Consider the following 24,325-nt stretch of genomic DNA (forward strand, 5'->3'; position numbering starts at 1 on the left):
TTTTAGCACCCCTGGACCTACGTGACCACAAGAACACAAAAGGCTGGAGGGCAGCTGAACGATGGCCATAGAAGAGGCGTTTGCTCTCAGGTTCCTCACAGACTCCGCACAGCCCACTGAACTCAGATAAGTTCCCTTCCTGGCCTCCCTGGAATGTGAGTTTGGTGCCTCTCAGATAAGGCCTCGACTGCAGTAGCCCCCTGTCCATCCAGACCATGAAGGACCTCCAGAAGGGCATCAAGATTCCAGCCAGCTCTCCTCATTCTATGCCATTCCCACCTGACCTTTCTTTCTCCAGATTTTTATCACCCAAATAAAATCAGAACAAATTTAAGATTGCTTTTAAAAAATTGCTATCACACAAAAAAATTGCTAACACTGAAAATATTTTCATGGAACTTCCCTGGTAAGTTCCAGTAGCTTAGACTCCGAGTAGCTAAGACTCCGAGCTCCCAGTAGGTAAGACTCCAAGCTCCCAACACAGGGACCCCGGCTCCATCCCTGGTCAGGGAACTAGATTCTACATGCCACATCTGAGCAACCAAGACCCAGCGAAGCCAAATAAGTTGGGGGAAAAAACTGTTTTCAGACTTCCCTAGTAGTGCAGTAGATAAGAATCTGCCCGCCAATGCAGGGGACACAGGTTTGATCCCTGGTCTGGGAATATTCCATATATAGTGGAGCAAATAAGCCTGTGCACCGAAGCTACTGAGCCTGCGCTCTAAAGCCTGCAAGCTGCAATGACTGAAGCCGGTGCGCTCTAGAGCCTGCGCTCTGTGACAAGAGAAGCCATCACAATGAGAAACACTGCACATTGCAAGAAGAGCAGCCCTCACTGATGGCAATTAAAGAAAGCCTGCACAAAGCAACGAAGACCCAGCGCAGCCAATAAACAAAACTGTTTGCATTGGGGATTAACCTTTACATAGGGATTCTTAACTTCATGTAGAAGAAAAGAGGTCTCAATGGCAGTGTTAGTGGGAATGAAAAGGTCAAAAGTCAGTATCCCCAGGAAAAGTCAGGACAGCCACGCTGCAAACACGCAGTGTGCTCACCACCAGAGAGTGGGCTTTGGGGACTAGAGGAATGTGTTTTTTGCTTTATACAAATCTGTACCACTTGACTTCTTCCATGATCTACTTTAAAAAAATTTTTATTTGGCTATACGGGGTCTTAGTTGTGGCACTTGGGATCTTTCAGCTGCAGCATGTGGTATCTTTAGTGGCAGCATGCGGGATCTAGTTCCCTGACCAGAGATGGAACCCAGGGCCCCTGCATTGGGAGCAGAGTCTTAGCTACTGGACCACCAGGGAAGTCCCCGGTATTACTTTTATGCAAAAAAAAAAAAAAAAAATTCCCTTAAACTAAGCAAAGATAGAAACAGAGTAGAGGGAGAATAAATGGATCTTGGTGATGAGCTGCATGGAGAGCTCAAAGATGGTTCATGGTGGGTTGAGATTCTAAGTAAGGATGACTCCTCTATAAACCATGGTACCAACAATGGAAACACGGAACTTGCCTGGAGGAACAGGTTTGAGAGAGAGGTTAAGCTCAGTTTGGGCCCACGGAAACAGGTAGAGAGAAATGTCCTGTTAGAAAAAAGGGAGTGTGAATCTAAAGCTTGAGGTAGAGGTTGGAATTGAAGCTAATGCTTTGGGAACTGTCCACACTGGAGGGCCAGTTAAAGCCACATGAGGTAAGAGGAGATTCCTGAGGCTGAGAATGTAAAGAGGAAGGCCAAGGACAGAAATCAGGAGAACAGCCATCCCTGGAGCAGGCAGAAGAGGGAAGCCACGACCAGGGCTGTAGAAGGCCTGGTTAGAGAAAGTGTACAGGGGGTACCATCACCAAAGGCAAGACAGCCGAGTTCAAAAAGACAGATGTGGGGGCTTCCTGGTGGTCCAGTGGTTAAGAATCCACCCTGCAATGCCGGGATGTGGGTTCAATCCCAGGTCAGGCAACTAAGATCCTACGTGCCCTGGGGCAACTAAGCCTCAGGGTGCCATATCTACTGAGCCCGTGCACCACAGCTAGAGAGCCCACACACCACACTGAAAGATCCTGCATGATACAATGACGCAGCACCCCAAAAAGGCAGACGTAACCTGCTGTGTTAGCGGCTGTAGAGCAGTCAAAGAAGACCAGGTGTTAGAAGAGGCTCAAGTGATGAATGACTTTCTAGAGTACTGCCTTCCCAGAATTTCAACCACAGGAGATCATTTTTAACATGGCAAACTGGGGTGAATTCAATTATTGCACCTACTTTTCACACTTGGGTTGGAATGAGATATCCACATCCTTTCTGGTGCTGGTGTTGGGTTTTGACTTGTGACTCGTTTTGGCTGGTAAAATGTTAATACACTTACACTTTTAAATGTGCTAGCATGGGACCACTCCAGGGGTCCAGTGGTTAAGAATCTGTCTACCAATCCAGGGGACCAAAGTTTGATCCCTGGTCTGGGAAGATTCCACATGTCTTGGAGCAACTAAGCCCAGGCACCACAACTACTGAGCCCACACTTAGAGCCCATGCTCTGCAACCAAAGAAGCCACCACAACGAGAAGCCCACACACCACGACCAGAGAGTAGTCCCCACTCGTCACAACTGGAGAAAGCCTGAGCGCAGCTACGAAGACCCAGCACAGCCATAAATAAGTAAATAAATGTGCTGGCATGACCTGATGGGACTTCTTGTGCTCCTGCTCCTGCATGAGAGCATGGCATGGGGCCAGGAGAGGAGACCCAAGCTAGACAACAACCTGGTACCAAGCCTGGGTGAATGCAGTGAAGTCTAGTCAAGGTCAACCAAACCTCACCAACTTGCAGACTATGAGTGAGGAAAATAGATTGTTCATGTGAGATGTGGGTTTTTTATGCAGAAGCACCACTGTAATAACTAAGACATAAGTTAACACCCCCAAACACATACCAAATACAACACACAAAATTTGTAAAACAATACTTACCAATAAGGTCTATAATGTACTCTGACAGTTTTTATTACATTTCATTTTTTTTTACTGCTGGGTGCAACCCACAGTTTGAAAAACACTGTTCTAGATAAATTGCTCTGGATTTTTTCACTACAACACATGACGATGGACCACACTGTATATTCACAAGAGTGGCTCACTTACCAGCTGGGTGACCTCATGGAAACTACCTTGCCTCCCAAATGTGTGAACAGGGGACAATAAAATCCGGCTAACAGAGTGGTCGAACAAATTCAATATGAGATTATACATATTAAGTGCTTAGTAAAGTGACTCAAAACAAGTGTTTAATAAATATTACCTATTCTTTTTAAAAATATTTTTTTATTTATTCAGATGTGCCAGGTCTTAGTTGTGGCATGTAGGATCTACTTCCCTGACCAGGGAGCGAACCTACATTGGGAGTGTGGAGTCTTAGCCACTGGACCACCAGGGACGTCCCAGCTGTTCTTTTCATTACTGAAACATCTGGTGAGGAACAGCAGGAACCAGAACAATTCCAGAGGTCAGGACTCATTTCTCGTGGATGGGAAACCATGCTGAATTTCCAATCTGGGAGAGGGTGACTGATGGCACGAGAGGTCTGGGCAAGGAAGAGCCAGGAATCAAACCAGCTGAGGCTGAAAGCCCTGGGTGAGTGAGGCAGTAAATGCATCTTTGCTCAGTCCTGTCTTGTTCACCACCGTCCTAGAGTCTTGAAGGGATTCAGAGACCGGAAGGTATCATTAACTCCTCCTATCCCACCCTCACACGTCTACACGCACCACCCAAATGTGAGTACGTGGCCAGCCAGCAGAGAATAATTAGTTGGCATCAGAGAACAACACAGGATCAGAGAAACGAGACCGCCTCCTCTGAGCCCACATTCTCAACTGCTCCTGGAGAGAATTGGTAGTTGAGTGGTTAAGGACTCCACTTTTTCACTGCCATAGCCTGGGTTCAATTCATTGACTTGGCAATTAAGATCCAAAAGCTGAGCAGCACGACCAAAAAAAAAAAGTTTCCAACTGCTCCACAAACCAGAGACCAGAGCCCGTGTCCACCAGGTATCCCTGCCGTAGCACCCCCACGCCAGGCTCCGAGAAGGCACACTGCTCCTTCTGATGTGCAAGGGAAGGAGGTACATCATTTATGGGCAACGGGAGGGAGTGAGCACCAGAAGCAGGTCGTAAAAAAGGCTTCTTTATTGAGAGCAGCGAGTGTAAAAAAAAAAAACCAAAACAAACAAACAACAACAACAATAAAGGTGTGGGGCGGGGGGAGGGGGGCCACCGTCCTGTCTCCTCCAGGACCAACCCCCACCTTCCATGCCCTCCCACCCCACGCTGCAATTACATACAAAAGCCGCCCACGGTGCATACAAAAAAGGGCGGGTTATATAGTGTCAAAAGCTCCTGAAAACTCCTTCATCTGCCAGGCACTTAGGATGAGGAAAGGAGAGAAGGGTGGGACGAGACTCGGGGCTGGGTTGGGGCTGGGTCAGAGTCCTCGCGTCCATGCGGGAGGACTCGCTGGCCGCGTCCTCCACAATCCAAGTGCAGACCCCAAAGTGGGCCCTGGGGGGCCAGAACCACGCAGGACTTGAGTATATTAAGGAACTCCCTTGAAGCCAGCTCACCCGCAGCCCAACACCACACACCCCCATCCCACCGGCATGAAGTTGGCAGGTGGGTGGCAGAACTGGACCTGGACAAGGGGAGGAGACCCAGGCCAGAAATTGGGGTTACCTGAGGCACCCACACTGTCCCTGATGGGGGTAGGGGTGGCAGAGAAAGCTGCCCAGACCAAGGCCCCAGCTACCCAGTCTGGGTCCGAATCAGCCTCTCCGAAGGGCTGAAGGTGGGGAAGAGGAAGAAAGCCCAGGCCCTGCCAGTCCTCAGCAGTGCCTGTGGTGCCAGGGCGGGGCCCCTGGTGCCCAGGAGGACCGGGATCTAGCCCCTCATGCTGTGGGCACGCCCCAGGAAGTCCTCCCCTGCCCACGCCATCCTGAGGCACAGCCTGCCTGGGCTCCCTCCTCACGGCTTGCTGTCCGTGGGGCTGTCTCCCAGGGCGTTAGCGATCTCGCTGAAGGAGGGCCGATCCTTGGGGCTGAGGGCCCAGCACCGCTGCATCAGCCGGTACAGCTTGGAAGGGCAGCCCTCAGGCTGCGGGAGTCTGGCCTTCCCAGCCTGCAAGTCTGCAGAAAGAAGGAAAGAAGGGTAGTCAAAATATTTAGCCACCTGTCCAATACTCGATGGGCTTTCCAGGTGGCTCAAGGGTCAAGAATCCAGCTGTCAATGTAGGGAGACACAGCTTTGATCCCTGGGTCAGGAAGATCCCCTGAAGTAGGAAATGGCAAACCGCTCCAGCATTCTTGCCTAGGAAAATTCCATGGACAGAGAAGCCTGGCAGGCTACAGTCCACGGGGTCCCGAAGAGTTGGACGTGACTGAGCATGCATGTTTGCTAACATTCTGCGGAGCCTGCAGTTCCCAAAGGCAGCCACGAGAGGGAGACTCTCCGGGGCACTGGACAGTGCGGGTGAGAAAAAGATTCACGCAGTTCTTGGCAAGTATCTTGCAACTGAAGGAAAGGGCCTTCCCTGGTGACAGTTCCCACTGGCGGGCGGGGGCAGGGTCCACGCTGCACAAGCAGCAGCCAGTGCACGGGGGCTGAAGTGGGGTCAATGGGCAGGCATCAGAGTGGCTAGAGTGACCATGACAGGGACAAGGGCTATTTACCCAGCGGTATGAATGTGTGTCGGGAATCTTACAAGTGGAACGGCCATATCCATATACCTGTGGACACCAGCCCTGAGGGGAGGCAGGCTGAACTGGTCCCAGGACCCTGAGTAAGCTCTCCACCGAGAGAACACGATGAACTGGCCCCTGGAAATACAGCTGCCTACCTGCCAGCACCTCGTCGTCTGCCTGCCCACCATGGGGCATCTCCCCGTGGGTGAACACCTCCCACATCAGCACGCCGAAAGCCCAGACGTCAGACTTGGTGGAGAAGTCACCCTCCAGGATGGCCTCGGGAGGCATCCAGCGCAGGGGCACCCAGGCCTGGCGGAAGTGGTAGTACTCACTGCGGGACAGAAGGACACAGAGGCAGGGGGGTGGGGAGAGGTTCACGGCCTGGGACCCCAGCCTCAACACAAGAGTCTGGTTTCACACCCGGGCTGGAACCCAAGTTTCCTGTTTCAAGGCATCCTGGGAAATTGGAAACATTTTTGTTTAGCAAGAGGTGGGGGCATACATAAACCAGATGAAATCTAGAGGCATCTGTGTGGGGTCTGATGGTTAAAAAATTCCCTTAAGAATCAGACTTTGCCGAAATATCAGTATTTTTTAAAAGCTTCTAGTCATACATACTTTGTTAGTTTAAGAGTGTGAAAAATGCATATGTTAAGTGGAAAGAAATTTTAAAGAACTTTGCTGGTGATAAACCAACCATGACTAAAGCAACAGCCAGACGAACCGTGGTGAGTCAGAGCTGGGATGACTCGGGGTGTGGGGGGTTCCTGGAGGCACTATGTAAGCATGTATTCCAGAGTGATCTCTGGCCGTGGGTGCTGAGCTTTAAGTCTTAGGCTTGAAAAGAATAATGACTGAATTCAGGAACAGAGGGACCCCTACGTATAGTTAAATTATATAGAAACTGCTATAAAGTTTGACTAGTTCTTCTTTTTAAAGATTTGTAATTTTTTATCATTAGAGAAAAGCATAAGGTCAGGGAGCTGAGGTCGACTGGCTGGGGTGCCTGCGCACCCTTGGGAGAGGGTGGGAGGGGTCTGGGCCCCCTCCCCCAGGCCCTCCAGCTTTGGACTAGGCCCCTCCACCGGCCCAGCTGTGTCTGCCCTCTGCCCCTCGGCACCCCACCCACGCCCCCTACCTGTTGTACACGTCCTTGCTGAGCCCCAGGGCCGAAATCTTCACCTGTCTCTGGGCGCTGACCAGGCAGTTGCGGGCGGCTAGGTCTTTGTGCACGAAGCGGTTGTTGGACAGGTGCTCCATGCCCAGGGCCACCTGGGTGCACAGGCCCACCTGGAACGAGGAAGGGGCCCATCAGAGCAGCCCAGGACCACGGGTTTCAGGAACTGCCCTTGACACAGCCCTTGGTGGGGTCTCCGGGCTATTAATGCGATGCTTAGGAAGCCCCAGAGCAGAGGCCCAATAGCCTGTTTCCTTCTTATAAAAGGACCTGCCTCCTGGGTCCTTGGAAGAACTGAATTTAATGAAATGAAGTGCTCCCCCCACGCACAGCAGGTGCTAGACTAAGTGAGTGGCAGACGGGGTGGGAAGAACACACGGTAACCAGCTGCTGAATGAAAAAAAAAAACAAAAACGTATAATATTAAAAAACAATCATATATGTGTATAAAATTTGTGTATAAGTGACCGTAGATATACACACCCACATACATACACAGACTGGTTGCCTCTGAGAAGAGGGATGGAAGGCCAGAGAGAGAGAGTAGGGAAACTCGGTTTCTATTTTCTGTTGCAAACTACATATAGAAAAGTTCACTAAATATATGTGTACTTTCATGAATAATTATAATGCCCACACTCAGTTAACAGACATCAAGTTAAAAAAAAAACACAAAAATCAACAATGCTAGGCCCCCCTGAAAACCCCCATTGACTCCTTCCCCATCACAAATTCTCCCCTTTTCTCAAGAGGTAATCACCATCGTTCTGGGATAATAATTTCTTGGCTGTTCTTTATAGTTTTACCACTTACGCATATGTTCCTCAACAATGCAATTCAGTTTTGCCTGTTTGAGAACCAGATAAAGCTGGAAGCAACAAAAATGTGTATCTTTTTTGTACCCGTATTCTTTCACTTAACATTGGGAGAGTCACCCTTTTTTGGGATATCATTGTACTGAGTTGTTTTTCATCATAAATATATCGTAACTTATTTGTTCTTTTTTTAAATGTCTATTTTTAAAATATCTATTTATTTGGCTGCATTGGGTCTTAGTTGCCACACATGCGACCTTTAGCTGCTGCATACAAACTCTTAGCTGTAGCACGTGGGACCTCGCTCCCCCACCAGGGACCAAACCCTGGCCCCCTACATTAGGAGCTCAGAATCTCAGCCACTGGAGCACCAGGGAAGTCCCCATAATTTATTCTTTGTAGGGCCAGATGACATTTGTGTTTCCACTCCCACCCCTACACAAATTTTGGCTATTGAGAACAGTGCTGCTATGAATGTTCTTATGAGTGTATACATGCATGAGTTTCTCTAAAATACCTCACTTACGGTCAGGGACTGCAAGCAGCTTCAGCATTAGAAAATAATGTAAAATTATCTTCCAAAGTGTAGAAATAAATAAAATGTAAGAGAGTTGGGGAGATTTTCGCTGCAACCTTTTTAAAATGTTTGAGCCGTGTCCATGTAGTATATATAATACACTACATGCTGTGTTTAGCCACTTGGTTGTATCCAACTCTTTGCGACCCTTTGGACTGTAGCCTGCCAGGCTCCTCTGTCCATTCTAGGCAAGAATACTAGAGTGGGTTGCCATTCTCCAGGGGATCTTCCCAATCTGGGGGATCGAACCCACAACTCCTGTGTCTCCTGCATCGCAGGCAGATTCTCTACCCACTGAGCCATTGGGGAAGCCCATAATATAGTATATTAAATGTAATTATAATTAAGATACATTAACATTTTAAAAATATGCATCAATGCATTGAATGCATATTAATTGAGCATCTACTGAATGCCATACAACTGAGTGCTGATGGAATACAACAGGGATGGCAAGACTGGGCTCCTGGTGAGAAGGCAGTCTAGGAGGTAAGAACGGTACCTGCAGGAGGGTGCCATCACCTAGGGGGAAGGTGAACCACGCCAAACAAAGGTAGAGTCAGAGCGCCAGGGAATGCTTGTAAAGGCCAACGGCCCCTTCACCTCTGCCACCTTATCTAAACCTTGGGAGGACACTGAGGGACACACAGAACATGCAGCATTTCCCTGCGTATAAAAACAAGGCAAACGGAAATGCAGAGAGGTCCCTGTGGAAGGTAACTTACTGGCCAGCTGTGTCTCTTCCAGCACAGACACACTCTGGGCATCCATAGAGGAGTAGCCACCCATCACATATGTGACCACAAAAAGATGAGAAGAACGTGGCCTGGGAATTCCCTGGCAGTCCAGAGGTTAGAATTCCACACTTCTACTGTAGCAGGGCATGGGTTCGATCCCTGGTAGGGGAACTAAGATCCTACACGCCGCGCAATCCAGCCAAAAGAAAAACAGAGAACGTGGCCAATGACCAGTGTCATCGGTGATCAAGAAAATACTAATTAAGACCCAACAAGGTATCATTTGCCATATATCTGACTGTAAAAGGTCAAAAGTCAGCCTTCAGCTTATCTCCAATGGTTCAGAAAAATGCATAAAAATCATAATATACATAGAGAAGAATAAAGCAAACTAGGCAAAATAAACAACTGAATCTGGATAAAGGGTCTATAGGCGTTCCTTGAACCTTATTATTATAGTCTTTTAAGTCTGAAATACCAAAATGAAATTTAATCAAACATACACACACACACACACACACAGGCCAACAAACACATAAAAAATAATAAGAAACAAAAGCAGCCTGTGTGTGGACCAATGAGAGCATGTCACAGATTAACCAAGATTGTCTACGGCCATACCAGGGCTTCTCAGGTGGCTCACTGGTAAAGAATCTGCTGCAATACAGGAGCAGCAGGAGACATGGGTTTGATCTCTGGGTCAGGAAGATGCCCTGAAGGAGGAAATGGCAACGCGCTCCAGTATTCTTGCCTGGAAAATCCCATGGACAGAGGATTTTCTGTCCACCAGGCTAAGTGGACAGTCCATGGGGCTACAGTCCATGGGGTGGGCTATAGTCCATGAGGTCTCAAAAGAGCCGGACACGACTAAAGCAACTGAACAGGCACGCATACACAGCCATACCACCCTGGACACACCTGATATTGTCTGATTGTGTTTAGTGTGATTCTTTGTCCCTGAAGTTCAAAAGGGAGCAAAAGTAAATGTGAGTGGCAAGGGGCTGCTCCCGCCTTACCCCAGGGCAGGACAGAGTCAGAGGGGGTCAGGGCACTTGCTGAGCCAGGCTGGCTGCTCCCCATGAGGTGGGCTCCTCAACTTTGCCCACAGTCCAGCCTGATGCCAAAGCCTGGCTCTTCCCTCAGCACCACAGCTGGCCCTCCTGGGTCACCTCACCACGCAGGGGCCCCAGGAACGGCAATCTGCCATCAATGAGGCAAGCGGTGGGCTGCTGCCTGTGGACGGGCCCCTCCGCATCCCAGGCTGACCCCGAGCAGCTTCACTGGCCTGGCTCCTAGGGTCACTGCGGGGCAGACAGAGGACCCGAGTCCGAACACACTGGCAGCAGGGTCATTCTAAAAGCAGACCTCAGTCTGCGTGATCTGGCCCATGAGATCCCTGCAGGCTTCACTGCCCCCACGAGAGGTTTGCTAACTGTGGTCACAATCTATTAGTATGTCACAAAACCCACTTAGTGAATTTTCATCAGCATTTTTTGGGGGGAATTGAAAATATCAGAGAGCAGCATACTCAGTAAGGGCCAGTATCATTCATGGAACCTTCTTCATATGTCTATGTTGCATTGTGATGTAAAAAAAGCGCCTTTTTTTTTTTTTTTTTTGCTACTGTGGGTCTCAGTCAAGAAAAGTTTAAAAAAAACAATAGGGACATCCCTCGTAGCGCAGTGGCTAAGACTCTGCGCTCCCAATGCAGGGGACTCAGGTTCGATCCCTGGTCAGGGAACTAGATCCCACATGCTGGAACCCATGTGTCACAACCGGCAGCTAACAATCCCACACGCCACCCCTGAAGATCACATGTGCTGCAGCCAGGACCCGTCCAGTCACATAAACAAACATTTTAACAAACAAACAAAAACGACCTATGTCTCAACTGTCCAAAACAGTAGCTCCCAGCTACTTAAGTTAATAAAAGCTTAATAACATAAAAATTCAGTTCCTCAGTCTCCCTAGCCACATCCTAAGTGCTCAATAACCCCACAGGGCTGGGGCCTTCCGCACTGGATAGCACAGGTATGGAATGTTTCTACCACCGAGGGAAGTTCTATTAGGCAATGCTGACCCGAACCACCACCAGCCTGGACATGCAAAAGATCCAATATATCAACCGACACTGCACATGCAGGCGGGCTGAACTCGGGCCACAAGCAGGAAAGCTCATCATCTTCCTGGTGCATTTTCTTTATCAAAAGGGAAGCCACAGAACTTCACTGGTGCTCCAGTGGCTAGGACTCCACACTCCCAAGTCAGGGGGCCTGAGTTCAATCCCTGGTCAGGGAACGACATCCCACATGCTGTAACCAAGAGTTTGCAGGTCACAAGTAGAGATGCCACACGCTGTGTGCCGCCACAACAGCGGGTGCAGACAAATGAAATAATAATAATTTTTGTCTAAGGTGAAGCCACAAAATCTCTGGAGAGCTTCCAAATGACTGTGCGGGCCAGTGAGGAGAGGTCAGGTCAATGGGTCCACCAGGATGACTGAGCCCTCCCTGGGTGCAGGGCCCGACAGTTTATCTCCAAGGAAAAGCAGAGACTGTGCTCCCCCAAGAGCTCCGGCTCCCAGGCTGTCATCCTCAGAAAGCCTCAAGTACCACTGATGGTAAAAAGACCTCAGAAATGGACACTCCACTTCAGACGCCAGAACCCCAGGGCACTGTCCAGTCTTGCCTGGTCGTCGCTAAACAGGAGACAAAGGCTTTTGTCACGAGCTCTCCGCGGACTCGCCTTCCTCCTCAGCCTGCCCTCTCTGCTCTGGCTCACAGGCTCCTCAATCTGCTGCGAGTCATGGGAGCAGAAGAGAGAGGACTTGGCTCGGTGACTAACTTGCTATCTTTCCAGAGAGGCAGTGCTTCTGGAAATACTGGCTGAGCGAGGACAGTAAAAGAGAATTCTGTCAACCCCAGCCAAATAAGTGTTTTCCTATTGCTGGGCGAGCCGCCATCGGATGGCCATGGGATTAATCTTCAAACACTGTTACAAAGACTTGCACTTTGGTAAAGACCAGACCCACCCTTCCTTCCAACTTTTATACCCTGGGGGCTCGCCCGAGTTCTGGCCAAGCCCCTGTGACACTTCCTGGGTCTTCTCAGACAGCCGGCGCTTCCTGTCCAGCTTCTGACTGCTTAAAGCAAAAGTGGGTCCAGCAGGTGTACTAGACTGCTCCTGCCCGTCAATAGTCTGCAGGTGATCCACGAAGAAGTCACAGGTTACAGGGCTCAGACTTCAAAACCCCCTTCACCTTATCAACCACGCCAACACGCATCACCTACAACCATGCCAATACCTAGGGCCCTCGTATGTTATTTTTAAAAATATTTTATGTATTTTTTTAGGGTCTCAGTTGCAGTATGCGGGAAATTTAGTTGCAGCATATGAACTCTTAGCTTGGTTTCAGTATGTGGGATCTAACTCCCTGACCAGGGATCAAACCTGGGCCCCCCGCACTGGGAGTGCAGAGTCTTAGCCACTGGACCACCAGGGACATTCCTGTACATCTTTGATCTCCTCCACTTTGGACCACGAATCCTCCTGGGACTCCCACCAGCTCACGCACACCAAGCACGGCACTCTCATTCCAGCTGTAGCTGACCAAGGAGCAGCCTGCCTACCACTCTGTCTCCCTTTAAAATCTGATCATGTTCTCCTTCCGTCCCCTCAGGAAGGACCCTAGAAACATAAAGTGGCACAGCGGCTCACTACATTATTGGCACAAGAAAGCATCTAACAAGGTTTAATGTGTCTTTCTTAAGGATTTTCATTTTCACAGAATCCCCCAAAGGAAGTTTTTCAAACTACGAGTCAAAACCCACATGGGAACTTCCCTGCTAGTTGCTGGGCTGTGCTTAGTCGCTCAGTTGTGTTTGACTTTTTGCGACTCCATGGACTGTAGTTCCCGCCAGTCTCCTCTGTCCACGGGGATTCTCCAGGCAAGAATACTGGAGTGGGTTGCCATGCCCTCCTCCATGGGATCTTTCCAACCCAGGGATCAAACCCAGGTCTTCCACATTGCAGGTGGATTGTTTACCATCAGAAGGTAAAGCCACCAGAGAAGCCCATGGATACTGGAGTAGGTAGCCTATCCCTTCTCCAGGGGATCTTCCCAACCCAGGAGTTGAACTGGGGTCTCCTGCATTGTAGGAGGATTCTTTACCAGCTGAGCTACCTAGGAAGCCCTGCTAGGGCAGTGGATAGGAATCTGCTTGCCAATGCAGAGGACCCAGGTTCGATCCCTGCTCTGGGAAGATCCCACATGCGGTGGAGCAACTAAGCCTATGCACCACAACTATTGAGCCCTGGTGTCACAATTACTGAAACCTACACACCCTAGAGTCAGCAAGTCTCAACTACTGAGCTCGCATGCTACAACCACTGAAACTGAAGAGCCCAGAGCCTGTGTTCGAGGACAAGAGAAGCCACCACAAGAAGAAGCCCATGCACCGCAACTAGAGAGCAGTCCCCACTCTCTGCAACTAAAGCAAGCCCACGTGCAGCAACAAAGACCCAGCTTGGCCAAAAATAAATAATTTCTTTAAAAAAAGACCCATATAGTTCTCAAAACCAATTTAGTGGATTAAAAATAAATATTGGATAAGAAATATTAACAGTATCAAATACAGTGTTGTGAAAGCTTAATTTTAGCTTTAAGTGTGTATGTGGGGGTGGGGGGGCATGTGCTGGGCCATGAAACAAAATGCATTTTTTTATAGGAGACTCTAAGCAAAACCATTTCAAGCCACTGTCCTATCCCAGGGCTCCTTAAACCTTAATTAGCTTAAGAATCAGCTGGAGAGCTTATTTGAAAACTTTCGGTCTTCAGATCCCACTCGCAAAGATTCTGCCGTACGTCTGAGGTACGGTCCACAAATTATAGTGTTTCGTCCTTCCCCCACCATCCAATGCAGAATACTGTCCTTGGAGAGTGTGGAAACCAACTTATTGAAGTTTCCCCATCAAGTTCAAGATGCTCGGGCAACAAAGTGTGCAAGAGATCTTCAGCAAAGGTGGTGATGATCTCAGCCAGAGTCCCTTGGGTCACGTGAAGGAAATAACTGACTTCCTGTCCCTTGCCTACGCCCCTGTCCCAGCCACAACAACATACCTAGGCTCCTCTTCTCCCACCATTCACCTACTTCTTATCCTGAAGACTTGAATTTGAATGGCTTTCTTTGTTCAGATTGTCTGTCCACTTAAAGGACACGGACACCTTCAAGGTCTCTCACGTCTCTTATGACGTTCTTTATGTCTCTTGCTGACTTTTCGTATCTTATCTGAAGTCTGTAAAGCATGTCCTGCACTCATTTACCCAAGCTCTCCCCCCAGATCCTTAGTGCCCAAGGACACCCCACGGTCTCAATTTTGGATTCCCAAGGGCCCTGGGCACCGTGACTGGCCCAGTGACGATTCACTGGTTCCCTGCGTGCTCTCGTTTGTGAGCTCTGGGGTCCTGACATCCCACCCAGCTGGCGAGAGCTATCCTGTCCTGCAGTATCCCATCTCCAGCCACTGCAAACTGTCCTGCGGCTTCTCAGAGACGGAGGCAGGGGCACCACGCCCGGAGGCCAGCTCACTGGCCTCGTCTGGGCCTCAGCGAATTCACCTGTGATGGGAAGAGGTCAGCCTGAAGGTCACAGAGCTGCTCCTGCAGAGAGATCGAGGGCAGCCAGCCAGGGTTCCCCCCCACCCTCCTGCCTGATCAACCAGCCACACCTTGCCGTGACCCGGGTCAGCCTCCAGGCCGGGAACAGTCACCCGGAAAGGTGGCCCAGCAGTCTGCCTCCTGCGCTGAGCTTTGCTTGCTTATGTGGTGACATCACTGTCACCGTGGACACAGAGTACCTGGTCACATGGAAGCGGGGAGGGGGTACGGGAGGGGAGAAGGCGGCGGGCAGGGAGAACTGGGCACAGAAGGCAAGGTCCGAGGCGGGCAGGGGGTCGTAGGAAGCATTCCCTTCTTCACTGTTTCAGCCCAGGTCTGTGTCTCCACGGGGCCCCAGCCAGGGCTCTATGCCAGAGGCAGGAGCAGAACCGGAAGGAAAGGCTGGGCAGCCCACAGCCCGAGTGAGAGCAAAAGCGTGAAAACCACAGGCGGTGAAACCCTGGCAGCCCGCCCACACCCCCGGGGGATGAGGGAACACGCTCAGAGCTGCGCCCAGCCCCGCCGGCTCCGAGACGCCCGGGCTGCCGGCTGCCCCTTCAGCTCAGCACCCTCCGCAGCCGTCGTGCTCCAACAGCCCGGGCCAAGGGCGGCGCTTCTCCACAAAGGCAGTGGGGCCACACAGGGCGGCTCACAGGCTGCGACCGGTCACTTAGCCCGTCTCAGCCTCTTTACCCATCGCAGGGAAGTGACACCATCCCAGAGGATCACCGTGCTCCCCGAGTGCTCACCCCAGGGCCTGGCCCGCGGGCAGCGCTGGACCAGGGCACCTGCTAAGGGACCACCCGGGCTCCCAACCCCCCACGCTCCTCACCTTCTGCTTTGTGCTGAGGGGCTGCGACTTCAGCTTCTCATCCTTGCTCTTGGAAATCCTCAGGAACTGTTTAAGGTCTCCCTGAAGAAAAACCCAGCATCTCTGTCAGGTCACAGCACAGCCGGTGTTCCCTCCTGCCAAACCCAACCCCAGCGAGTGCTCACAGGGCGCCTGCCCAGGTGGGGAGGGGGCGAGGACCCCTGACCTGAATGCCCGCCCCTCAGCCCAGACCCCTTCCCATGGGGAGAGTCCAGTGGCAACTAAAACTTATAGGAAGCGTCTCCTAGAACAGCGGTCCCCAGGCTTTTTGGCACTAGGGACCAGTTTCGTGGAAGACAAGTTTTTCCACAGACTGGGAGGGGATGGTTTCAGACTGATTCAAGCGCATTACATTTATCAGGCACACTTTATTTCTACCATGATTACATCAGCTCCACCTCAGATCATCAGGCATCAGATTCCGGAGGTTGGGGACCACTGTCCTAGAAGCTCCCGGTCAGAAAGGGAGGGGGACAGTCATTGCTGCCCTCGGTGGAGCCCCCAGACGGGCAGGAGAGGAAGCCCCTGCCCCGAGAGTGCCAAGAGGAAAACACGGCCCCAGACCCTCGGTCTTCACAGACCCCAGACAGGAAAGCCTCGTCCTCTAGACCTAACACAGATGGGGCCATAGAGGCAGAAACATGTGCAAAGTGCTCTTAGCCCTCGTTCATGGAAAGACGAGGGTCACTCCTCGCCCTTCCTGCACCCGAGCTGTAGAGTCTGCCACGCAGCCATTTTTGAGGACCAAGGGGACTAGAAATGGGCCTGGGACTGCAGAGTGAGGGGCAGGGCCGGGCAACATCAGTGGGGAGAGAGAGAAGGCCGATGGCTAAGCGAACGCTATCCCGCCAGTGGCACCAGCTGCAGGGAAAGAAGGAAAGCCGGGTTCTCGTTATGTTTATTCTCAAGGGCTGACAGGCCCCGGGGAGTGAAAAACGACAAACCAAAGAAAACCAGAGTCAGGGAAAAGGGCCTGGAAGCCGTCCCTGCCTTTGGGCTGAGGAAAAAGCTGGAAGGAAACTGGGACCAAACCCCAGATAGGGGCCAGCAGATGGGAAAGGGGCTGAGGGTAAGGAAAGGCGGAGTCGAAATGGGGGACAGGGGGCTGACATCTCACGGTGGGGTGGCGACGCAGGCTCCAGCCTGCCCCAAGTCAGGGCTCTGCCCCCGCCTACCAACCTGCCCGAGCCCCCAGGGCACCCCCGGCAGCCTACCAGGTCCACATACTCCAGCACCATGTAGTGCGGCTCTGCCTCGCGGCACAGCCCCAGCAGCCGCACCACATTGGCGTGGTTCAGCTTCCCAAACATCTCGAACTCCCTCCGGAAGTCCAGCTGCTGCTGCTCATCCCGGCTCTGCAGACTCTTCACGAGCACCAGGGTCTCAGGCGATCCTTCTTCCAAGCCCTGTGCCTTCGCCAGGAACACCTCCCCAAACTCGCTCTTGCCTGCAGGCATAGGACTGAGTCAGCCAGCCGAGGATGCCCCGACTTGGGAGGCACCTGGCCGGGGTCACACGCGGGGGTGTCTCTCTGCTCCCGCCCAGCTAGACCAGGCAGTGGCCCCAGCTCTGTGTGTAACTCCGAGCGAACCCCTTCCCCTTCTGCCCTGGGATTGGCAGTCTCTAACAGTGAAATAAAGGGGTCAGATTAACAGTACTTTCTAGAAGGTGGTCTATGAGAATTTTAGGTGATTCACCGTTAACACGTCTTACTTGTATACTTTAACCTATACTCATAAAACACAGATCCGTAACTTCCCACAGTTTTTCCTACAACTAAGCTTGTTGTTTTTGTTCAGTCACTCAGTCGTGTCTGACTCTTTGCAACCTCATGGACTGCAGTACGCCAGGCTTCCCTGTCCTTCACTATCTCCTGGAGTTTGCTCAGACTCATGTCCATCGAGTCAACAGGGCTCAGTTTTTTTTTAAAGGTGAGAGAAAGTCAATCTAAAGAAAATATCAAGTGACTAACACACAGGAATGACAAAAATCTCGGGGGTGGGATGTGGACAACGGGCACATGGGGGACCCACTGGACCTGGCCGCCCTGATGCTCCCTCCATTTCCAAGGTTCTGGGCTTCAGGGGCTTCAGAGACACCAGCCCCTGGTGCAGCTGAAGACAGACCTGGAGCCTGTAGTTAAGTAGGGGGGGTGATGGAGGCCATGGCAACACACCCAGCGTGGTGATGGGCTGCAGGCTGGCCCGTGGGAAGTGCATCTTGTCGCTCGTGCTGTGGCGCTTGCTGGTGGCGGCGGAACCAGAGCCCAAGCTAGTCAAGGCCACCTCCTCCTGGATCTCGGCCGAGGGCTGTCCGTTCTGCAGAGGCCCGCCTGGGAAGAGGGGGCGAGGGGGCGTGAGGATGAGACTGGCCACCATGGGGACTGCAATTCTTTCCCACAATCTCCCACTCCCAACAAACGGATCTAATCCTAGTGATCTACACAACGTCCACACATAATCTGGTCAATGAATTGAAGGGGCTGGGGCGAGGGAGCTCAGCACACCTTAGGGTCTGATCACTTATTGACATAGCCGATTACAACCTTTGAAAAGAGACAGCACAAGTCTCAGCTGAGTCACTGGTCCCTGGACAGCCTGGTGACAAAGGTTTTTGCTTTCACAGGATCTCCTAGGTGCAAAGCTCTAAACAGGCACAAAGGGACGATCACAACAAGGGAAACTCCAGTCCTGCTCCTGAACCCCTAAAGTGAGAGGGGAAACCCAGCCATGTCCCTAGGGGGCTCCCGGTGGAGGAGAGGAAGGGTAGAAGGAGGGAAACAGGCAGACCGAGCCCCCCACCCCACCTCAGGAAACTCAAAGACTAGCAGAGGGAGACACAAGATGTGCAAGGAAACACTAACACATATGAACCAGGCTGCTCAGAAGCGGAGGCCCTGGGAATCAGCCAGCTCCAGGGGGCGGGTGGAGGGGTGGGGGCTGGAAGTGAAAGTTGCTCAGCCGTGTCCAACTCTTGGTGACCCCACAGACTATACAGTCCATGGAATTCTCCAGGCCAGAATACTGGAGTGGGTAGCCGTTCCCTTCTCCAGGGGATCTTCCCAACCCAGGGATCGAACCCAGGTCTCCCGCATTACAGGCAGATTCTTTACCAGCTGAGCCACCAGGGAAACCCAAGAATATTAGAGCAGGTAGCCCATCCCTTCTCCAGGGGATCATCCCAACCTCGATATCAAACTGGGGCCTCCTGCATTGCAGGTGATTCTTCACCAGCTGAGCTACCAGGGAAGCCCTATACTGAAATTATGCCTGCGGTTTAGAACTGCAGGGAAAAGGCAGGGAAACACAGGAGGCTAGCCTGAGAATCCAATGAGGAAGACTTGAGCCAGGCTGCTCAGAAGCCGAGGCCCTGGGAATCAGCCAACATGGGGGCGGGGGGTGAGCGGGGGAAGGGGGTGGGTGCGGCTCTGCTTTGGCTCCAACTGCTGCACTTTCCTCCATGGCCACGGGAGGGCGCTCAGCACCTGCGCGCGACACCGCCTCCCTCTTCCAGGGCCCCTCACCGTTGAGGCACTCCATCTCTGGCTCCTCGCCCTCGGGCTGCTTCTGAAGCCGCTTGGCCTTGCAGCGCTTCTTGCAGTAGAACATGAGGCCCAGCACGGCGATGATGTAGGCCACAGCGGCGCCCACCGACAACCCGATGGTCTGGATCATCTTGTAGGGGGGAGGGCTGCCTGGGCCCTCCGAATCCTCCAGCACCGGCTTGTCTGAGAGACACACAGATAGGTGTGGGCAAGGGCGACTACGGCAAACGCAGCCCTACTGCCCTGCCGGCTCTCTCCACCCCACACATTCAACAGCCTCCCAGACTACTTGATGCTCTGACCAAGCCGGAGCAACCTGGGAGGGTCACCCCCATCACTGGCTTCAACAAGGGCCAGTTCCTGGGGGCCCATTGAGGCCAGAGGGAGCTCTGCAGGATTTGAGTGATTTCCAAGCTGTTTCTGCACCCAGACACAAGCCCGGAACACACATCAGAAGCACACCACAGTCGGCCCCGACACAAACCCACATCATTGTTAACAAGCATCCTTAGTGACTTGAAATCTTGAGTCAGGCCCTACAGAGCTGCACGTGGGAACTTCTGATTTATAACTCCAGCCATCGCCCAGCACAGAGCAGGTTCAAGAAACACTTTTGCAAAGATCTTCTAGTCTACAGGCTTTCAGTGGCCTTGGGTCCCATGGAGAAAGAGGTGCCAGGTGGGAGAAAGGCCCAAAGGGGGAGGCCGTCCAGGATCCCCCAGTTGGCACACACACCCAGTGGCTTCAACCAAGAGGCCACCACTTCACTTTACCCATTTAAAGTTTCACGGAAAACCCTGTCTAAAAAACCAGTTCTGGGACTTCCCTGATGGTTCAGGGGCTAAGACTCTGCACTCTCAAATGCAGGAGGCCCAGGTTCCCATCCTGGTCATGGAACTCGGTCCGGCATGCTGCAACTAAGACTCAGAACAGCCAGATAAAGTAAATTACACATTAAAAATAAATATTTAGAAAACCAGTTCTGCTGCTGAACCAAAAAAGTTTGAAAGCCTCTTGCTCAAACCACTCTCATCTTAACAGAGAAAAAAAAGAGGAAATACCACCTGGAAGAGCACAGAGCTGGGGATCAGGAGAGGTCAGGCCCAAATCCCCAGTTCCAGGCCCTACTCAGGGCCTTACACCTTTCACCCTCTGGGTCTCCAGGGCAAAGGAACCACATGCTGCTGCGGCCTGGCCGCCTCCTCTCCTCACCCACCAAGGACCACAAGGACACACCTGGGAGGAAGCATCTCAGGACAAGAGCACCCCCCACTGCCACAGGCTCACACACCCTGGCTGTGGAAAGTGTCAACGACAGCCCAGCTCAGGGCAAGGAACCTGAGACTGCCTTGTGGTGGCCCCGAGGAGGGGACCCAGATTCCCCGCCCCCATCGCAAAACACAGCTTTGGTGCCTTTTGTGTACAGGGCTGATGAGAACAAGGATGAGAAAGAAGTTGGGCGCCCACTTCCCGTGTGGACAGCCTCGCGGGCCCCATACCCACGACGTAGAGGGGGGCCTCTGTGTGCTTGATGTTGCAGCTGTTGCCCGCGATGCAGGTGTAGCGGCCCGAGTCCTCGGGGGCCACGTCGTGGATCACCAGGGAGCCGTTCTGGAAGATGTGCATCCTGCCGGGAGAGAAGCCCCAGCGTTGCCCACCTGGCTGGCCCCGGGAGCCTGAGCTGCAGGGGAGGCGGCGGGGTGGGGAGGCGGAGACGGCCTACCTGGGTCCCAGCTTGGTGGGGTCCAGGATGCGATCCTTGCCCTTCCACTGAATGAGCGGCTTGGGGTCCCCCTGGGCCTCGCACCGCAGCAGGGCCGTGTGGCCCTGGTACACGGTCGTGCGCTCCGGCTCCACCTTGAAGGTGATGAACACTGGATGGGAAGAGCCCGGCGAGGGGCAGGGAGCAGTGAGCAATGGGGCTGGCGGGGTGCGGGCCGCGGCCCCAGCCCCACGCCCGGCACGGTCGCACCTGCCACGGTGAGCTGGACGTGGGCGCGGATCTGGCCCTGCAGCCCGTTGGAGGCGATGCAGGTGTAGTTGCCAGCGTCGTCACGGGTCACCCGGGAGAAGTGCAAGGTTCCGGCGTTGTCTGTCACCCACTCTGGGAGGCTACTCCCATCTGCAGGGGAAATGCGGGGGAATGATGGGCTGGACCAGAGTCCCATCACGGTTGGCAATGCCTTCAGTCACTCACCTCCACTCGAAAACATGCCATTGCTCCAGCCTACCCACAGACAAGGTCCAAACTCCTGAACCAGGGGTCGGGAGTCCCTGTTACTCACTTTTTCTAATTTTCCAGCCTCACCTCCTTCTACTGCCCTGTATAACTCTCCACTTCCACCAAACTGGACTTCTGGCTGGGCATGGAATTTGCCCTGTTCTCACCATCACTGCCTGTCACTGCCTACTCCTAGCACTGAGCCCTGCTCTTTGCCACTGTCCTGCCCATTCTGAGCCTCAGCCCCTACAGAACGCTCCCCCAGACACCTGAGCAGAGAGGGCCCACTTGCTTCTCAGAATCGACAACCTCACTCTCTTAGTGGGAACGTAAAAGCCCTTTAAAAAACTATTTGGCCATTCACATCAAGGGTTGTAAAAATGTGCCTACCCTTTTATACATAATTATTCCATTTCTGGGAATCTTTCCCAAAGGAAATAAACCCAAATCCAGAAAAAACTTCGCCGAAAAGATGTTTACTGCGGCAATAAAAAAAAGACAGAGAGTGAGAGAAACAGCGAGAGGTAGACAGAACAGAAGCAAAGATGGCTAACAACCCAAATGTCAGACATTTAGGGAATATTTAAGTAAATTACAGTGAACCCAACTATTGGAATATTATTGTAACCATCAAAACCAATGGTCCAATGTTTATGTATAAAAACATGGGGAAATGCTTGATGATATTAAGTTAAAAAAAATAAAATTACATACAGTTATCTGCATCATCCATTTCTACAGTAAGCATGACTTACTCATGGAAGTATAGTAAGTGAAAATTAGATGTATAATAAAACTGCTATGTAAAAACAAAAAGATGTACATAGAAAACGGTACACACCCAGAGATGATTGATGGTGGGATTACGCATTATTGTCTCCCAAAGTTTTCTAAAGGATTAATTTTATGTTGGAAAGGATGACTATTTAGGAAAGGGAGGACTTCACGGCCCTGTCTGGACCAATCCTATCACTTGGTGCCTTGAATCATCCTATACATTGTCTAACGCTGTAACCTGACCTCATTTATGTCTGGCTTCTTTCTTCTAACTGGAGTATAAATCGGCCCTACATTTCTTGTCTGTCCCGCAGTACCAGGCACTCAGCTGGTCCTGAGACAGGCACACGTCTGACCAGTGGACTGCCTGTTCCACCCCCCCACCCCACGCCCACAGTGTACCCACCTGCCCGAACCCACTTAATAGTGGGTTTCTCTCGGCCCGTGGCTGAGCAGGGCACCGTGGCCTCCTTGTCAAACTCCATGCACTGCTGTGGCCGGGGTGGTGGTGTGAACTTGAGCTTTTCTGTTTCAGGAGAGGGAAAGGGAGGGCTTGAGGCGGCAGGCCTGAAGATCCTGGGCCCTGCGGCTCCCTCCCCAGTCCTCTCCTGCCCGCCGGGCCAGGCGCCAGCTCACCCAGCACTTGGACGCGGGCCTGGGCCTCGATGGTGCCGGCAGGTGTACTGCTCACGCAGCGGTACCACGTTCCGTCGTACACCTCCACGCTGTTGATGCGCAGGGTCCCGTTCTTGAAGACCTCGAACCGCGAATCCTGCAGCACAGGAGACGAGCCCACGAGTGGGTCTGCGCCTGCCCCCCACCAGCCTCTCCCTGGGGCTGCCTCAGGGGAAAGTACACCGGGCAGATGAGCACAGAGGACCCCATGGCCCCCCAGCAGCAACCCTCGTCCTCACCTCAGAGATGAGCATCTGGTTTCTGTACCAGACGACTGTGGGTTTGGGTGTGGCCTGGGTCAGGCAATGCAAATAGCCCGGCTTGCCCTCCTCCAGCTGGCTGTCCTGGGGCTTCTCCAGCCACGTGGGCACCGCTGAGAGGGACAAGGAGGAAACAGAAGGTTGATCAACATGTCCCCAAAACCCATGGATCCAATCCTAGGAAATTCTAATTACCCACCTCCCCCAGGCCCTGAGTTTAGAAACCCTGTCTGCTCCAGTGATAACTGCGTGACCCCTTAGTGAAGGCCCAGGTACCAGAACCTTCCTAACATTATCTTAGTTCAGGGCCACAATAAACCCCTGAAGTATGCATTTCTATATCCATTTTACAGATAAGACAGCAGTTCAAAGAAATAATGATTTCTAATGCACGATAGAGGATTGAAAACTCTGGTCTACATGACTCCAGAATCCTTGCTTTCTTATACCAGAACCCTCCAAGGCTCTGTCCTCGAATTTCTGTTGTTTTGGCTGAATACTTCCTGGAACAATGACCAGTTCATGGCCTTCAATACTATCCAAGTACATGAGCCCCAAACCTAGAGCCTGGTTCCTGACCTTGCCCATGACCTTCACACCTGCAAATCCTATTGGCATCTCCAGCTGGATATCTAACAGGCACTTCAGGCTTTTATACGTGCAAAAGAGAATGCTAGATTTCTCCCCAAACCTGCTCGTCATAGTTTCCTCTCAGTAAACAGCACTGCTATCCAGCCAATTGCATAGGCCAAACACTTAGCTGACTTCTCTCTCTGCGGCTTTTCCTACCACCCCACCCAATCACATTCATTCTACACAAACCCCATCTACCTCAGCTCTAAAATGTATCCCAGGACTTCCCTGGTGGTCCAGTGGCTAAGACTCTGTGCTCCCAATGCAGGGGGCCCAAGTTCAATCCCTGATGAGGGAACTAGATCCTACATGCCACAACAAAGGCTGAATATCTAGCATATCACAACTACAAGCCGGTACAGCCAAATAAATAATTTTTTTAAGAAATAAAACGTATCTGAACTTCACCACCTCTTGCCTCCACCACTATCACCTCTGTTCAAGTCCCTTCAACATCTCCAAGATAATTATGGTCCTCTATTAACTGCTTTCCTGTTTAGAGTCTTATCCCTAACAATCTAGTCTTCTTGGAACAGGCAGAATCATCTTTTGAAAATGCTGCACTCAGGCTTAGTTCCCAGAAGGACTTCTCATCCTCTGACTTGGTGGGGCAGACTGTGTGCAAAGATGCCTGTCAACAGTCCTCCCATCCCT

At 51.9% G+C, this 24,325-nt stretch overlaps 1 protein-coding gene across 3 annotated transcripts in view; it reads right to left on the reverse strand.

The window, feature by feature from the left end:
* Window positions 1-4,160: 4,160 nt before the first annotated feature.
* Window positions 4,161-24,325, reverse strand: part of PTK7 (protein tyrosine kinase 7 (inactive)) — a 64,258-nt gene continuing 44,093 nt past the window's right edge. For all 3 annotated transcript variants that reach the window (XM_025269591.3, XM_044929831.2, XM_044929830.2), the window contains exons 8-20: window positions 23,018-23,151; window positions 22,740-22,875; window positions 22,510-22,629; window positions 21,078-21,227; window positions 20,829-20,979; window positions 20,605-20,732; window positions 19,085-19,288; window positions 17,738-17,893; window positions 16,776-17,008; window positions 15,523-15,603; window positions 6,867-7,018; window positions 5,881-6,059; window positions 4,161-5,170 (exon numbers count right to left, since the gene is read on the reverse strand). In XM_025269591.3, the coding sequence (XP_025125376.2) occupies window positions 5,010-5,170; window positions 5,881-6,059; window positions 6,867-7,018; window positions 15,523-15,603; window positions 16,776-17,008; window positions 17,738-17,893; window positions 19,085-19,288; window positions 20,605-20,732; window positions 20,829-20,979; window positions 21,078-21,227; window positions 22,510-22,629; window positions 22,740-22,875; window positions 23,018-23,151 (1,985 nt within the window). In that variant the 3' untranslated portion in view covers window positions 4,161-5,009. The remainder of the gene's footprint in view (window positions 5,171-5,880; window positions 6,060-6,866; window positions 7,019-15,522; window positions 15,604-16,775; window positions 17,009-17,737; window positions 17,894-19,084; window positions 19,289-20,604; window positions 20,733-20,828; window positions 20,980-21,077; window positions 21,228-22,509; window positions 22,630-22,739; window positions 22,876-23,017; window positions 23,152-24,325) is intronic.

Source organism: Bubalus bubalis, chromosome 2, assembly GCF_019923935.1.
Source record: "Bubalus bubalis isolate 160015118507 breed Murrah chromosome 2, NDDB_SH_1, whole genome shotgun sequence".
Lineage (NCBI taxonomy): Eukaryota > Metazoa > Chordata > Mammalia > Artiodactyla > Bovidae > Bubalus > Bubalus bubalis.